The following is a 17,602-nucleotide window of genomic DNA, read 5'->3' on the forward strand; positions in this document are numbered from 1 at the left end:
TGCCCCTATCCCACACTGGAGTATGTGGGTCGAGATCTGGTCCTTTGCTTCTAGTCCAGCTTCCTGCTAGCGTGCATCCTGGGAGGCAGCAGGTGATGGCTCAAGTACTTGGGTCCCTGCCATCCATGGAGAAGACCCAGGTGGAATTCCAGGCTCCTACCTTTGCCCTGGCCCAGCCCTGACTGCTGTAGGCATTTGGGTAGTAAGCCAGTGAGTGGAAGATCTCTTTGTTGCTGCCTTTCAAGTATAGATAAATAAAGACATACATTTAAAAAAAATAATTTACTGCATGTACAGTAAGGTCTCCAAGAATACATAATAGTTAATGTTTATTGAGCATTTACTATGTGGCTGGTACCATGCTAGATATTTCATCTGCATTCTCTTGTTTTTCTAACAATGTTATTAGCATTACTTGGGTGTGTGTGTTGTTCTACTTTGTTTTGTTTTACTGAATACCAAGGCTTAGGCTAGTAAGTGGCTAAGCCAAATTAATCCCAGGCAGACCCATGGGTGTCATCCCCCCATAGGTATATTTTGTGTGGCCCACAGTACTTTTTAAATCAGAATTGGCTCCTGTGGTAGGCACAGTAACTCCCACCCCCAACAAATATGTCCATATCATAACCCACTGGACTTGTAACCCAAGGATCCTCAAGAGTGGAGAGGAGAGAGGGCAGAGGGAGGCGTGACTGCTGGAGAAATCAGTAATGGGATGAGACCGTCTCAGCTCGCTGTTACTGATCCTGGAGATAAAGGCGTAAGCCAGGGGATGCAGGCAGCTTCTAGAAGCAAAGCAGAAAGGGAATGCATGCTCCTTTTCTATACAAAGAGGCGGAATTTACAGCACACGCCTGCTGGGTTGTTTTGAAGAGGAAATGAGATAGTGGACTGTGTCCCCCTGGAGCCTGGTCCATGGCAAGTGTTCAAAAAATACAGAAATCAGTGTACTATTTCTTACTCATGAAAACTGGGACTGTTTCTAATCTTTGAGAAGTAAAGTTTCTGAACGCATTGCTTTTTTCTTCTATCCATCTATTGCCTGGAGCCAATTTCCCAGAAATGCAAGGAATGGATGGATGGAGACCAGTATCTTCCACCTGTTCTCACCTGGAGGCTGCTCCCGTCAAAATGCGCTCTCGGCGGCCTGCAGGGGGCGCTGCGGCCGCCCGGCCGGCCGGATGCTAATGAGCCGGGCGGCCCCGCCCCCTGCCGGAAGTGGCTGCGGCGGAGGCGGTGCCTGCGAGCGGGGCTCCGCTGCCGTGCGGGAGCTATGGCGGCCTCGGAGGCGGCGGCGGCGGGGCCCGCGGCACTGGCGGCGGGCACCCCGGCCGTCCCAGCGGCCGTGAGGGGAGCCGCCGCCGCCTCGGGCCCGTGGGGGTTCCCGGGGCCCCGCCTGAGGGGCAGCCGCCCGCGGCCCACCGCGTCGAGGCAGCCGCCCGCGGCCCCCGCGCCGCCGGTCCGGGAGCTGATCCAGCCGTCGGTAAGCGAGCTGTCCCGGGCGGTGCGGACCAACATCCTGTGCACGGTGCGCGGCTGCGGTAAGATCCTGCCCAACAGCCCCGCGCTCAACATGCACCTGGTCAAGAGCCATCGCCTGCAGGTGAGGCGACGCGGGTGCGGCCGGCGGCTGGCGGCCGGGCCTGGCGCAACAAAGCGCGGGGCGCGGGGCCGGAGCGCGGCGGGCAGGTGCGGGAGTCGGGGCTGGGCCGGGAGTGGGCGACGAGAGGCACCCGGGCAGCCCCGTGTCGCGCACCGGGCGCGGGGCTCGGACGCGCAGCCCCGCACGGGCCCCGGGTTCAGTGCCCGGGCGCTGCCCCGGCGTCCTGACGGGGGCATCTCCTTGCGGGGAGGACTGGAAACAGACGATGGAGCCCCGAGGCGGTGCGCGGGCCTCGCGGGGAAGCCCCTGTGTTTTCCACACCCTCGGGGCCGCCTCTGGGTCCCTCGCGTTTGTTCGAGAGCAGCCGCAGGTCCAGCTGCACACACCGAGTTGCAAGCCTCGCGACGTTGGTCGGGGTCGGCTGTGCCTAGGACAGTGGACGAAGGGAGGTGTTGGGGGGGGGTCTTCTCTAGACGGAGCGCGGGGTGAACATGACAGGCGTGCCAACAGCCCCCCCACCGTGTTTGTGTAGGAGGGGACGCGTTTTCCGTGTGGGGTGCACGGCTGCGGGAAGCCGAGGAGAACTGGGCTGTGCGGACCCGTTTGATCAGAGTGTCTCAGTCTTCACAATAGGAAGTGGCCCCCAGCACCTGAAGTCCCAGTGCCAGCGGTGACATCATTCGAAAGCGTTTATGTCACCCACAGCAACTTTGTGGAGCTTTGCACGGTCCGCCTTGACGCAGGAGTAGTGCGTGCTCCGCGTGTCCTTGCAAACTGCCTTGGTCTCCAGTGGGACCCACGCGTGCGTTGCCATCAGCGGAGCAAGGCTGTGATGGAAGAGCAGCTGGGAAGTGGGGGGGATGACCCTGGAGGTGGGCGGCGCTGGTCCCCGTTTGGGACTTGGTGCCAGCGCAGAGTGCAGCCCTGGAGTGGTCTCCAGTCTGCCCTTCTCTCTCTGACGCTAAGTTCTTTGAAATGCTTCCTTTCCTTAGCTGGGCCTTGACTGGGTGGGTGAGAGATGGGTTTGTAGGGGTTCATTCTGCCTGGTCCCTGGGGTCTCTGTGGCTGGCACGTGCCAGCCATGAGCCACCTGCAGCGTTGCCCCCTCGCTGACACCTGCTGTGGCAGACACCAGAGCCCAAGGTGAAGCTGCCGGTCCGTGCAGAACCCTCCTGCGTGCTGGCTGAACATCACTCCAACGAGCGTTTGCTAACAACTTTTGTTCTCTGCTGAGTTTCTGTGAGCAGCTCTGTATTATGCCAGGACCGTTAAGCACCTGTCAGTCAATGGGCCGTCACTCTCCAGGGCTGGTTTGATGGTATACAATGGATTTATTTCTGGTTATATTTTTAAAACAGCCAAAGTTCAGGAATTTGCCAGACACTGGGAAGCTATATAAGATCTAAGAGACCTAAGGAGGACTCTGAGCAGGTGCAGACTTGGACGGTGAAAGCTGGACTTGGGCTGCCGCTTTTCGGGTTCACTGAGAACCTGCGTGAAGTCGTTCCCGTGGTCCAGATCAGATTCCTTTCTCAGCTCTCTCGGATGAAGACAGCCCAGCACACTAAGGTTCCTCCCGGAGTCACCCAGGCGACCTTTTAGAGCAGGAATTGACGAAGCCCACTAGAGCCCCCACTGGTTTTTCTTCTCAGGCAGGCTCACTTTGTCTTGTACTGCCTTTCAAAGCCTGGAGCCCAGCAGCCTCTGAGATCTGGGGTCTTGGTGGACAAGAAAAGTGGCCCACGTGACAAAACAGCTGTGTGCGTGTGCTGGCGCCCCAGCATGGCGGGTTGGCACGCTCCACCTGCACAGAAGGCACTTGAGTTCAAACCTCACTTGGACCTTGATGTTACCAAAGTGTTCAGAAGGAGGGAGGTGTAGGGTCACCGCCTGCAGTGCCAGAATCCAGCGTGGGTGCTGGTTCAAGTCCTGGCTATTCCACTAATGATCCAGCTCTCTACTGAGGCCTGGGAAAGCAGTAAAAGATGGCCCAAGTCTTTGGGACCCTGCACCCATGTGGGAGACTCGGAAGAAGCTCCTGGCTCCTGGCTTCGAAATGGCGCAGCTCCGGCCAAGTGAGGAGTGAACCAGCTGATGGAAGACCTCTCTCTCTCTCTCTCTCTCTCTGCCTCTCCTTCTCTCTGTGTGTAACTCTGAATTTCAAATAAATAAATAAATCTTTAAAAAAAAAAAAAAAAGAGGGAGGTATGGGGACGAGGACTGCCTGGAAAGCCCCTTTGGTGTTTTTTTTCTTTTTTAAGATTTGTTTATTTATTTAAAAGGAAGAGTTACAGAAAGGCAGAGAAGAGAGAAAGAGGTCCTCCATCTACTGGTTCACTCCCCAGATGGCCACAACAGCCAGAGCTGTGCCAATCCAAAGCAAGGAGCTTCTTCCGGGTCTCCCACATGGGTGCAGGGGCCCGAGGACCTGGACCATCTTCCACTGCTTTCCCAGGCCACAGCAGAGAGCTGGATCGGAAGTGGAGCAGCCGGGACTTGAACCAGCACCCATATGGGATGCCAGCAGTGCAGGCAGTGGCTTTACCCATTACGCCACCACACCAGCCCCCTCTTTGGTTTTGAGAGTCATCTCTGTGCTAACCAGAATCTCTGTGATTGGTCACTTGTGTGCACACCTACTTCCTGCCCTGAAGCTGCTCCAGGTGTATCTGGTCAGCCAATTTGCTTGTGTTCAGTGGGACTTTTTGTTGTCTGGGGGTACAGTTATTTGTGGAATTCTGATTTCTTTCCCTAGTTTTGTATTTGCTGGACTATGAAAATCTTTTAGTCCGTTTCCCATTTGTTACTGTATGCTCTTTTGTTATTCTGATCTTTTTCCACATTTACCCTGCTTGAACCAGATTTTCCCATCCTAATATAAATTATTAACAAACCTGAGGCTCCTTCCTCTCCCTTCTGACCAGCAGCCATCAGAGGTAAGCCAGGATGGGTGGATATGAATATATGCAGGAGCTATGCAGAGGGAAGTAGTCAGATCTGGTCTGCTTTCTCCTGATGGTCCATTGCCTGCAGTACCGCCAGCTCACTGCACTCCATGGGGCTCTCCTAACACCACCTGGCCCAACAGTGTGCAGACTGGGATACGCAGCCAAACAAGGTTATGTCATATGTAGGATTTGTGTGTGCCGTAATGGCCATAAGTGCTCTGTTCCTAAAGGGGCAGCCTATCCACAAGCCTGTCCTTCATGGTGTCAGATAGCTAAAGTTGACACAACACCTGCAGTGTGTTGTCAAGGAATGAGGTGGACACCACTGTGGGGCTCTGATAGAGGAGAAAGCCTGACACCCAGAGGATCACCAAACCAGTGCACAGGCACATCGGCAGGCTCTGGAAGGGCCACGAGTTCCCCCACACTTGGTTCTCACTGTGCAGCCTGGAGAGGCCGCAGTGCCCTCCAGCTGCACCCTTACGGCTGATGCAGGCCATGCTTGTAAAATTCGAGCCCAGTCAGCAGTGCTTAAAGGTGCTGTTTGTGCGAACTATCGTGCAGAGGACTTCACGAGTGCTTAAAGTTTGAAAATCAAAGTGCAGTAATGTTTGGAGACAAAGTAAATGGCATGTCTTGTTTTCGGTAGGATAAACTTTTTTTTTCTTTATCTTACTAGGGAGATATATGTCAGTGTTTAAAACAAGCCGTGTAGTGTAATAGGTGTAAAATAAATTCGTTAAAAAAGGAAAAAACACAAACCCTTCTGACGGAGGGTGGGTCAGCAGGGATTTGACTTGGAAGCTGTTCTGAGTGTGTCGCCTTTCTTTCATATGGGATGTGGGTTTCTGTGTCTGAATTCCACGTCCTGTTGGAAATTTGGACATCTGGCCCAGCCTGACCTACAGAGGACCCATGGAGAAACGAAATCTGACTGTTTGGAATGAAGGCTGTCGTGGTGCGGGGAAGGGAAGAGCGGGAGTCGTTGGCATTTCTTGATGGCTGGAGGTTTTGTTCCTCAGCTTTGAAAGCCGTGGAGGGGCGGGAGGGCCCTTCACCTCACCAAGCAACATCGGTATTTTTTAAGACATAGCTTAGAGGATTTTGCATTGTGTTCAGTCCAGGGGTTTGATTTTAATGATTTGCCAGAACATTCCTTTTAAAAAGAAAAGGAAAGGCTCCAAGTTGCCCCCACAGACCTTGTTGTGCAAAGACTGCTGAGAGCAGAGCAGGCCGCTTCCCTCTGGGAATGCCTTCAGGTGCAGAAGTGGCTGTGCTGCCTTTCCTTCCAGTGCTTGCGACACTTCTTGAAGTCCTTGCCTTTTCACTCTGTTCTTCTAACTCACCTTCCTTTCTGTGTGTGTGTGTGTGTGTGTGTATTCCCTTCTTGCTTCTGGGTGGTTCCTCTCAAAAGCTCTCTTTTAAATTCTATCACTTAAAACGTTGCAGAGGGGGCCAGCGCTGCGGCGCAGTGGATTAAGGCCCTGGCCTGAAGCGCTGGCAGCCCATATGGGCACCAGTTCGAGACCTGGCTGCTCCACTTCTGGCCTGGGAAAGCAGTTGAAGATGGCCCAAGTGCTTGGGCCCCTGCACCTGTGTGGGAGACCCAAAAGAAGCTCCTGGCTCCTGGTTTCAGATCGGTGCAGCGGCGGCTCTTGCAGCCAACTGGGGAGTGAACCATCAGATGGAAGACCTCTCTCTCTCTCTCTCTCTCTCTCTCTCTGCCTCTCCTCTCTCTGTGTAACTCTGACTTTAAAATAAATAATAAATCTTTTAAAAAATTGCAGAAACATGAAATATCTTTTTTTTTTTTTTTTGAAGATTTATTTATTTATTTGGGATGGAGGTGGAGATAAGAGATCTTCAACCTACTGGATTATTGCCCATTGGGAGCCCGGAGCTCCATCAGGTCCCTATTTGGGTGGCAGGGCCCAAATATTTGGGCTGTCTTCTGCCCTCCCAGGTGCAGGAGCAGAATACTGATCGGAAGCGGAGCAGCCAGTACTTGAACAGCTCATCCATGTGGCACGTTGGCATTGCAGGAAGAATCTTAGCTCACTGCACCACAATGCCAACCCCATGAGGTATCTTTGTGTGTATTTTTTTCAGCTATACACACAGTGATTCAGAACAGAAGTGGTAAATTTTATTCATGAGTGTATATAGAACTTAGAACGAGACACCACTTTCTGGGGTTTGTTTGACCTGGCAGATAACACACCTTTGCCCCATATGGAAGTGCCTGGGTTTAATCCAGCTTCCTGCTGATGTGCACAGATAATCGGTTTTGTTTTTGTTTTTAAGATTTATTTATTTATTTGAAACAGCTACATAGAAGGAAAGTCAGAGGCAGAGAGAGATCTTCCAAGCACTGGTTCATTCCCCAAATGGCCAGGCTGGTCCAGGTCAAAGCCAGGAGCCAGGAGCTTCATCCCAGTCTCCCACATGGGTGCAGGAGCCCAAGGACTTGGGCCATTTTTCACTTCTTTCCCAGGTGCATTAACAGGAAGCTGGATTGGAAGTGGAGCAGCCAAGACTCGAACTGGCACCCATATTGGATGCCGGCGCTGCAGATGGTGGCTTTACCTACTGTGCCACAGCACCAGACCTGGTCAGGAAATGATTTAAGTGATTGGGTCCCTGCCACCCAAGTGGAAGGCCTGAATGGAGTAGCTGGCTCCAGTCCCTGGTAGGCCATTGCAGACATTTGGGAAGTGCATGAAGGGATGTGAGCTCTCTGTCTCTCTGCCTCTCAAATACTTTTAAACAAAACAAATCCACTTTCTCATGCAATTCATGTTTACTGTCCCATTGGCATTTCTTATTTCCCAGTGTACCCTTCGGTATGTTGTCTCAGGACAGGAATAGGAAGAACATCCAAAAACTGGGATGGACCCTGCTGTGATGAGGCGAGCTGAAGAGGTGGCCCTCGGGAGCAGGAGCGTGTGGAGGGTCAGCGGCTGTTGGCTAGTTTGTCCTCAGTGGTCTCTTTGCACACATGGTCCTAAGTTTTGGCTTATTTGGTATAATGCCACAAGATTGTGTTGAACATTTACTCTGTGCAGAACACTCCCAAATGCAACAGGAGATACAAATAAATCTCAGCCTGTGAAAAGTTCTGGTACATGGTAAGTGCATGTTGAGCATCCTTAACCAAAGTCTGAAATCTGAGCATTTTAGATTTCTGGATTATGCTCAGCCAGTAAAGTCTATGCAGATAGTCCGAAATCCAAAACACTTCCCGTGCCAAGCATTTTGGGTAAGTGATGCTCATCCTGGAGTTCTATTAAGTGTCACAGAATTGCAGAAGAGAGGGGTAAGTGTGAAGAAGTTGTGTGGGAAGGAGGTTGGAGAGTCCCTAGCTAGAGAAACTTGGACTTGCTGGTCTTGAGGTGCTGTTGAAAGTGCCTGGGTGGGGTAATGATGCGACGAGTACAAATCAGAGAGATGAAGCTGGCAAAGTGTGCATGGAAAAGATACGGGAGGTCTGGAAATTGAGTAAGAGGCTTCCAGAAGTCCAAACAGTCAGGAGGACTTAACCTAAGGAGCATCGGGAAAGCAGCAGGCAGGGAAAGGCTGGAAGCTAGTGGGAGGCATTGAAAGAGAAGGGAGCAGCAGCCCGGGAGGCCAGGAGGAATCTGAGAGTGTGCAAGATGTAGGTGAGCCTGAGTTTGTCATGATGCAGTCAGGGTTATGGAGCATTTGACAGCCTAGGAAGAGATCAGGAAGACATCTCCCTGGGATACACACTGGCTGAGAGCAATTTGACAAATGATTAATTTTAAACTCTTTTTTAGTAGTTGTCCCACATTTTACTTTATCTACTCAAACACACTTTTGCGGGTAATGTCAGGTAAGAAAAACTATAATTAAAAGTATGACAAAAAAGAAAACACTAAGTGAACTGGCCACTGAAATTAGGTTGGTGACTAGGGACGGCATCACTGGTCATTAGAGCTGGCCGGTACTTGAACACAGTGGCATCTGGTTACCCTTTGGAGGACCTGCACAGTGCCCATCTGTGTCAGCTTAGGAAGCATGAAGGTGGCTGGCAGGAAGCAAAATAAGAAACCAGAACCTCCACAGTAATGAACAGACAGCTAACCCTAACTGCTTACTATGTGATTAGCACTGTCCTATGAGCCGTCTATAAGCGTTAGCCGAATGCCCAAGACCACCCTAAAGTAGGCATGGTTATCATGGCTGCCTTACAGATGAGGAGACGGAGTGATTAGGTGCATTTGCTGGAGTGGCAGAATGAAGAATTCAAACTGCAGCAGTCCAGGTCCGAAGCCCACAGTTTAACAACTGGTTCTTAGACATAGTTGCGCCCCATGATCCAAATATGGATCCCTGATTCCCACCCAAAAGCGATTGCATTAAAATATCTATTGGGTCCAGGCCTGAGTGTTGCTTTTTGTTGTTGTTTTAAGTATTTATTTATTTATTTGAAAGTCAGAGTTACACAGAGAGAAGGAGAAGCAGAGAGAGAGGTCTTCCATCTGATTGTTCACTCCCCAGTTCACCACAACAGCTAGAGATGCACGAATCTGAAGCCTGGAGCCAGGAGCTTCTTCCGGGTCTCCCACTTGGGTGCAGGGGTCCAAGGACTTGGGCCATCTTCAACTGCTTTCCCAGGCCATAGCAGAGAGTTGGATGGGAAGTAGAGCAGCCGGGACTCAAACCAGTGCCCATATGGGATGCCGGCAATGCAGGCAGCAGCTCTACCCACTGTGCCACAGCACCAGCCCCTCACCTGGTATTTTAAAACTCCCAGCTAAAAAGTCAATTGCCTACTTAATAACAAAGTTATTAAAATTGAGTTGATATGTATATAAAGTGCTTAGGACAACCCCTGGGATGTAGTAAAGCTGTGGTTAGTACCGGCCGTTGTAATGACTGTTCAGGTTCAACATAGCCCAGCCATGTGAAAGTTACTCCAGGTAGCTTTAGCAACTATAGGGACTGTGCAGTGATCCAGGAAGTCACAGTGCTATGTATCTAAAAGGCCCTGGGGCACAGTCAAAGCAAGTTTGTAAAGTGCTCAGACTAAGATGGAATAAAAGGGAAGATCAAAGATGATGCCCAGATCTTGAGACCAAGTAACTTTCGAAGATTTATTTATCAGGGCTGGCGCTGTGGCATAGCTGGTAAAGCCGCTGCCTGCAGTGCTGACATCCCATATGGGCGCTGATTCGAGTCCTGGCTCCTCCCCTTCTGGTCCAGCTCTCTGCTATGACCTGGGAAAGCAGTTGAAGATGGCCCAAGACCTTGGGCCCTTGAACTAGTGTGTGAGACCCAGAAGGAGCTCCTGGTTCCTGGCTTCAGATTGGGGCAGCGCCAGCCATTGCTGCCATCTGGGGAGTGAACCAGCAGATGGAAGACCAACCGACCTCTCTCTCTCTCTCTCTCTCTGCCTGTACTTCTGCTTCTGTCTCTCTGTAACTCTGCCTTTCAGTAAATAAGTAAAACTTTAAAAAAAGAAAAAGATTTATTTATTTGAGAGGCAAAGTTAGAGGTAAAGACAGAGAAAAAGTCTTCTATATCCTGGATGGGCCAGGCTGAAGTCGGGAACCAGGAACTCTATCCAGGTCCCCCACACGCATGGCAGAGGCCCAAGTGCTTCCCAGGAGCTCTAGCAGGAGCTAGATTGGAAGTAAAGCAGGCAGGACTCAAACCAGCACTCATGTGGGATTCTGGCATCGCAGGCAGTGGCCCAACCCACTGTGCCACAACACTGGCCCCCAGAGGAGCACTTTTAAAGAAGTAGAATTAAGAGGGCCAGTGCTGTGGCACAGTGGGTTAACACCCTGGCCTGAAGCGCCGGCATCCCATATGGGCGCCAGTTCACATCCTGGCTGCTTCACTTCCAATCCAGCTCTCTGCTACGGCCTGGGAAAGCAGTAGAAGATGGCCCAAGTGCTTGGGCCCCTGCCCCCATGTGGGAGACCCGGAAGAAGTTCCTGGCTCATGCCTTCAGATCAGTGCAGCTCCAGCCATTGCAGCCATCTGAGGAGTGAACCAGCAAATGGTAGACCTCTCTCTTTCTCTGCCTCTCCTCTCTCTGTGTAACTCTGACCTTCAAATAAATAAATAAATAAATAAATCTTTGGGAAAAAAAAGAAAGAAATAGAAGTAAGATTTTTTTTAAAAACGTAGTTTAGTGGGTTTCTTGATAATTTTGAATGATTTATAGTGCTATAATTTACACACTGTAAAATTCACCCATTTCATGTAAGTCAGTCATTGTTTAGCTTTACTGAGGTGTATAATCATCATCACAACTGAATTTTAGCACATTCTCATCACCCTAAAAAGATCCCTCGTGCCTGTTTTCAGTTATTCCTTATTTCTATTACCAGCCTGTTCTGTTGGTTTTTTTGAAAATAATTATTTGATTTTCCTTTTGCAGGATGGCATAGTAAATCCAACAATAAGAAAAGATTTGAAAACTGTACCGAAATTCTACTGTTGTCCAATTGAAGGATGCCCCAGAGGCCCCGACAGACCATTTTCTCAATTTTCCCTTGTAAAACAGGTATTTTACTTAAATATACTTCTCTGAGGATGAAATGTGATCCAAACCTAGTGTGCATTCTAATTACTGAGCAGATGTAACCAGAGAACTGAGCAGAACGCTCTTTGGAGAGCAGATGGCCAGGCCTCTCCCAGCTGTTGACCATGGTGTGTGTATGGGTGTGATGCCAGTGGAGAGAAACAAGGCTTATTCTGGGGGAAAACGTCCAGAAGTGAGTTTGGAGAGGAAGAGACTTCAGACTTGGTCTAGTTCAACCAAGAATGAGAAAATGCTCCTGTGTGGATCTGTGAGCCTGTAGAGGTCACAGACGCAAGCACACAGGCGCTGTTCTCCCAGGAAGCACCTGTGCAGCCTCGGAGAACATCTGGAAGCTGCCTCCTAGGAGAGGGGAATTGAGACAGCAGGAAATTGGCTCTGAAATGCTGCCCCAGGGTCTCCTGGCACAGACAGATTCCTGCCCTGTAGCACTTACTTGTACATGAAAGGCTGCACGTCTGGCTGTGCGGATTGTTTCTAGAGCAGACGTCCCACTCTGCACCCAGCAGAGGCGGTAAGGAGAAGCAGCACGTGGTAACCGCAGCCCCTTCTCTGTTCTTCTAGCACTTTATGAAGATGCACGCTGAGAAGAAGCATAAATGCAGTAAGTGCAGCAATTCGTACGGTACCGAGTGGGACTTGAAAAGACACGCAGAGGACTGTGGGAAGACCTTCCAGTGTACCTGCGGCTGTCCCTACGCCAGTAGAACGGCACTGCAGTCCCACATCTACCGGACTGGCCACGAGATCCCTGCAGAACACAGGTGAAGGGGAGCGCGATGGTGGAACTAAGTCAAGTTCTGGGAAGAGTGCAGTGCAGTGTCCTGGAGAGCTGGCGGTGTGGGGAGAAAGCAGGATTAGGAAGAGAATTTGTGCAGACAGCGTCAGTACTGGGAAAGGACCCGTGTCTCGGCCTGGGCCCTTGACCTGGTTGTTCCCCTTTCTCCTTTTCAACCCCCCTTGAGGGTCCCAATTTCAATCTGAAAATAGCTATCAGAGGCATATCAAATTGCTGAAAAAATAAATTTTTTTTCATGAAACTGTATTTCACTTTAAAGGTCAGTTTATATTTGATATAATAGCCACCTGTTTTCAAAATGATAGAACTTACATTATATGTAATCCTTCAGCTTCCTTGCACTTGAAGACCTGAGTTGTAGTTCTCATGTTTAGAGTTTACTTTTTTAAAATAAGTGTGCTGCTTCCTCCCCTGTCTGTGTTGTTGAACGTCTGCCTAGCATAATTAGGCCCAGTTTTCTACATTGCAGAAGAAGCCTGCCTTCTCTGAGTTGACTCTGACCTCTGCTATAGTTGAGGGATGGGGGTTGGGAAGAAGTGAAGGTGCAGTGTCATCGTCAAAGACAGCTGCATTTTCAAATTGTTTTTCTCCTGCTCTGTCACTGTTTTCAGGGATCCACCTAGTAAGAAAAGGAAAATGGAAAACTGCTTACAAAACCAGAAGTTGTCCAATAAGACCATTGAATCGCTAGGCAACCAGCCAGCCCCCAGGCCAGCCCCTGAAGAACTCGAAACTTCAGAAACAAAGCTGGGAGCCTCTCTGGAAGACTCTTGTGGCTCTAACGCCAGAAAGCAGACGCTAACAGCACCTCCAAGATATCCTCAGAAGTTGCTGTTACCAAAGCCCAAAGTGGCTGTGGTTAAACTCCCTGTGATGCAGTTTTCTTCTGTGCCTGTCTTTGTGCCTACGGCCGACTCTTCGGCCCAGCCTGTGGTGTTAGGTGTAGATCAGGGCTCTGCTGCGGGGGCTGTGCACTTACTGCCCTTGTCAGTAGGAACCCTGATCCTCGGCCTAGATTCGGAGGCCTGCTCTCTTAAAGAGAGCCTCCCTCTCCCAAAAATCATAAGTCCTGTTGCTGTTGAGCCAGTTAGTACAGGTGTTCAAGTGAACTTGGGTAAAGGCCCATCCAGTGTTTTACAAGAACTGGGGAACACAGGTCAGAAGAACAGCCTGTCTTCAACCAATGTGCAGACAGACCTGTCGTACGCCTCACCGAGCGTTCTGCCTTCTGCACAGTGGGCTGGCCCCGACTGCGCTGTGTCCTCGTGTTCTCAGACTGACTTGTCATTTGATGCTCAAGTGTCCCTCCCCATCAGCGTTCACACGCAGACGTTCGTGCCCAGCTCTAAGGTAACTTCGTCGATAGCTGCCCAGACTGATGTGTTTCTAGATCCTTGCTTCCAGTCGGGTGGGGTCTCCAGAGAAACTCAAACCAGTGGGATGCCAGCTCCCACGGAGGACTGCGTGCAGATGGACCACACTGGGATGTGCGGGGGCATTTTTGAGAGTGTCCAGTCATCATACAGTGTCCCTACAGACAGTATGATAGAGACAGTAACTCATGGTTTGCTGCCTCAGAATGACCCTAAGACTTTAAATCAAGATATTGAGAAATCGGCACCTATGTTAAACTTCAGCACTCAGAACAGTATGCTTCCTTCACAGAACATGACAGATAATCAGACCCAAACCATGGACTTACTAAGTGACTTAGAAAACATCTTGTCGAGTAATCTTCCTGGACAGACATTGGATAATCGTAGTCTTCTGCCTGACACGAATCCTGGGCCTGACACCCAGCTCCCCTCTGGCCCAACCCAGAACCCTGGAATAGATTTTGATATTGAAGAGTTCTTTTCAGCCTCAAATATCCAGACACAAACTGAAGAGAGTGAACTCAGCACCATGAACACTGAACCTGTCTTGGAATCACTGGACATAGAGACCCAAACTGACTTCTTCCTTGCCGACACCTCTGCCACGTCCTACGGGTGCAGGGCAAGTTCTCAGTTCCTAGGCCTTGAGATGTTTGACACACAGACACAGACAGACCTAAACTTCTTCTTGGACAGCAGCCCTCATCTGCCTCTGGGAAGCATTCTGAAACACTCCAGCTTCTCCATGAGTACTGACTCCTCTGACACGGAGACCCAGACCGAGGGAACCTGTGCCTCGAAGAACATACCTGCCCTGGAGAGCAAGGTTGAGCTGAACAGCACAGAGACACAGACCATGAGTTCTGGTTTTGAAGCCCTGGGGAGCTTGTTCTTCACCAGCAATGAAACTCAGACGGCAATGGACGACTTTCTTCTGGCTGACTTGGCCTGGAACACGATGGAGTCTCAGTTCAGCTCTGTGGAAACCCAGACATGTGCTGAACTGCACGCAGTCTCTGACTTCTAACGGTGGAGTCCACGTGTGGGACGGACGGCTTTTACCATTTCCCTCTGGGGTTAGAAAATGGGGAACAGGGACAACAGTGTTAACTCGATCAAGTGCAGGTGGCGATGCAGTTGCTTTGATTCTTTGTGTGCGGTTCTTTGCCTTTTGTATTTGTAAACATGAAAATTGTGTATAAATGTGAGTGTATTATAAAGTGTAAGATGTTTAGCTAAAAAGTCTGCTTTTGTGTTGCCTACATTTGCCCGTTCACAAATAGTCTTTCCATCTTTAGAAAGCAAAATGTGTTTCACACCTGTAAAACCTCTATGGCCATTATAGCTGAAGCCGAGCTTAGCAGGGACAAACTTCTCAAATCTTCAAACTCTTCCATACAAAGTGTAACGTACTTAAATTGCTCCTGAAATATTGTCGACGATGCCCCCGTGGCTTGTGACTCCTCTGCCTGCAGCACCCAGCTGCTTTGACATCTCATCTCTGATTTGAAGACACCGAGGACGACTACAACCGCCATTCGCTTTTGAAACAGTAGTCAGCTGGTGCCATCCCTGTCCTACATGATAGCAACACAAGGGTACAGCATTTCCTGCACAAAACATTCATTGCTGTAAAATACTGTCTAGAGAAAGAGCAGCAAGCACTTCATATCAGTAGTGATCCTTCTCTAAGAGGTAACTCATCCAGACCTCGGGAACCTGGGATTGTGGTCATAACCCATTCATTCGTCCTGGGGTGTGCCCTGCTGTGCAAACAGTTTTCCTCTGTTCTCACACCACAGTCAGCACAGAGGGCTTCTGTGACCAAATGTACGAGTTCTTCTCCAGCAAGCCATCAGTCTGCAGCCAGCACCAGCTGGGCGTCCTCTAATTCAGTTCTAGTCTGACATTGTCTACTGGAGGCCGCCTCACCTCGTACGGGCTGAGGGCTCCATTCCACAAGACTGCCCCCCCCCCCCCATTACTGATCTGGGCCTCCAGAGCTTCTGACCAACCTGCTTTGAATTAGGGTTCCCACAGCTCCCTCCTTGAATTTGGTTGATTTGGTGGAGCAGCTCACAGAACCCAGAGAAACGCCTGTACTGGCTTAATACAGAGGATGTTCTGAAAGATTCAGATGAAGAGAACATTGGGCAAGGCATGGGAGACGGGCAGTTGAGCTGCCATTGCCTTTTCTAGGCACTTGGCTATCTGGAAGCTCTCTAATCCTTGTCCTTTGGGTTTTTGTGAAGACTTCATTCCATAGGCACAATGGATTAAAGCAGAAGCCATTGGCGATCAGCTGTACCCTCATCCCCTGCCCCCTCCCTGGATGTTACAGCAGGTGGGGCTGCAAAGTCCCAAGCCTCTGATCTTGCCCTGGTCTTTGCTGAGACCAGCCCCCATCCTGAAGCTACCTGGGGGCTGCCAGCCACCAGTCTGCTCAGTATACAAGAAGACACATCCCTTTGGGAAGTCCAAGGATTTTAGGAGCTGTGTGCCAGGAAACCAAATACATCACACCACCACACCTGCGAACATCCTGTTCTCCACCATCGGCCAGCATAGAGCTTTGGAGCTGCTTCCCAAAGTGCACCCAGCGGGTGGATCAGAGTTCTGTCCCTTGGAAGAAATGTTAAAAAGGGAGAGAAAAAGCGAGAAGAGCAAAGGACAAACCCGCCCCCTCAGACTTCAGTAACCTGTTAGGGCAAGAGTGCGATCTGCAATCATTTTAAAGTGTCTTTTCCTTCCATCCACCACTCCTTATCTCTTCCTTCAAGAAGGGAACACATTGGTCTAGCAAGGATATTATTTGTGCCTTGAGGCTGACAAAAACATATCTGCCTAAAATATGGTATTCTGCGTTTTGTTTATTTATTTTTTAAAGAAGAGTGATACCAAACTGTCTTCTCCAAAGAAAATACAGACACTAAAGATGTACTGGCTTCAAGAATCAAGCATTTTTCCTACGTTTTGAGACAGGAGCGTGCTGGGCGGGGGGTTGTCTGTGCTGTGAGGAGAGAACCTGAGTTCTTCATGTTCACCAACTTTCAGGCAGCCAAGACTTCGGCGCAGAGCCTCTGCGTTCTCCAGTTTACAACAGCAGCAACAACAAAAATACAAATGTTCTGCCCTTTTCTGTGGCACGGCCCTGTGCTACTAAGGGAATTAATGGTTCATGCATTTGATGGTGTCGCCCCATACATCAGATACAGAATTGTTGGTGATGGGTTAGTAACACCTCCTGGGCAGATGAACTCAACCTGATAGGTGCAAGTTTGCTTTGGTCACAGTTGCCTATGAATTTAAGTTTCAGAATATAAAGCCTTAACTTAGAATTTCATTATGTTTTAGAATCATCACTGCCTTAATGTCCAGACATCTGAAGTCCTCTGAGTGAAGGAGAAATGCATGTTTGTTTATGGCTTTTTGTAAATAAAAATGCAGTGATCTATCTGTGGCTTAAAAATGTTCTGTTTGTTAATTCAGCCAGTCTGCTATTTACAGAAAAATGGAGCATGTGATGGTTCTTCATGACAGGAGCTGAATTGTCCTGAGATTATTTGTAAAACCAGAAATTCAGTGATTAAAGAGAAGCTAGCATTCTGCCTTTCTTTTGTGTGTTCTTCGACCTACTCATAATGGGACATTTGTCGCCTCACTTCTCCACAAACCCATTGTCTTCTGGAGGCCACATGATGGAATAATTATGTCCAATTATTTTTGTTACCATTTTGTGAAAATACACTGAGTTTTCACGGAAAAGACAGTCACCAAGTTTCTATTTTGACAAAAAAACCTATATATTCCTTGAAATTATATTTTTTTGAAAATTTATTGAGAGTACATATTAAATGACTTTACTCCCATTCAAGAGTGGAAAAGCTATTATCTACCAAGGGCCACTTGGTGATTTTTAATAATTCATGGCTGACAAAATTATCAGTGTAAAAATTAGCCTGCCTTCAACTGCCATGGCAGGGCCAGACTAAATGATTTTGGGGCTCTGTATGGCCCAAGGGTTGGCTGTTCCTCACCCTGGCTCCAATTCATGCATTCACCAAATGTGGCCATTTTTAGCGGTCTGCCTTTATTTTTGTAAATAATGTGGTTCTGGCTTAAGTGCAAAAGAAGGCTAGACTACAAGGGATGTTCAAAAAGCTTAATGGAAATGTGAGAAAAAATGATGCATGAGTTTCAAATTCTTTTGTGCCAGGGTGGGCGCTTGGTGCAGTGGTTGAGACACTACTTGCGATGCCTGGATTTGAATGCCATCTCTGCTGCTGATCCCAGCTCCCTGCT

At 49.4% G+C, this 17,602-nt stretch overlaps 1 protein-coding gene across 2 annotated transcripts; it reads left to right on the top strand.

Annotated features, from left to right (window-relative positions):
• The first annotated feature begins 1,238 nt into the window (after positions 1–1,238).
• Positions 1,239–16,906, top strand: ATMIN (ATM interactor). 2 transcript variants are annotated; one of them, XM_070062788.2, is made up of 4 exons: positions 1,239–1,603; positions 10,964–11,089; positions 11,690–11,889; positions 12,536–16,906. In XM_070062788.2, the coding sequence occupies exons 1-4, from the start codon at positions 1,274–1,276 to the stop codon at positions 14,325–14,327; spliced, it is 2,448 nt and encodes an 815-aa protein (XP_069918889.1). In that variant the 5' UTR covers positions 1,239–1,273; the 3' UTR covers positions 14,328–16,906. The 2 variants fall into 2 exon arrangements, with proteins under 2 accessions (XP_069918889.1, XP_089174957.1); XM_089318831.1 differs by lacking the exon at positions 1,239–1,603 and adding an exon at positions 10,559–10,582.
• Positions 16,907–17,602: the final 696 nt, after the last annotated feature.

The sequence above is a fragment of the Oryctolagus cuniculus genome, chromosome 18 (assembly GCF_051225735.1).
Source record: "Oryctolagus cuniculus isolate XC-2025 breed Fujian yellow rabbit chromosome 18, ASM5122573v1, whole genome shotgun sequence".
Lineage (NCBI taxonomy): Eukaryota > Metazoa > Chordata > Mammalia > Lagomorpha > Leporidae > Oryctolagus > Oryctolagus cuniculus.

What these genes read in the sequence shown, in the direction of transcription:
- ATMIN (XM_070062788.2), top strand. Translation starts at nt 1,274, where the DNA reads ATGGCGGCCTCGGAGGCGGCGGCGGCGGGGCCCGCGGCACTGGCGGCG. An exon ending in TCAAGAGCCATCGCCTGCAG is followed by an intron (nt 1,604 to 10,963) that starts GTGAGGCGACGC and finishes TTCCTTTTGCAG; the next exon opens with GATGGCATAGTAAATCCAAC. An exon ending in AATTTTCCCTTGTAAAACAG is followed by an intron (nt 11,090 to 11,689) that starts GTATTTTACTTA and finishes CTGTTCTTCTAG; the next exon opens with CACTTTATGAAGATGCACGC.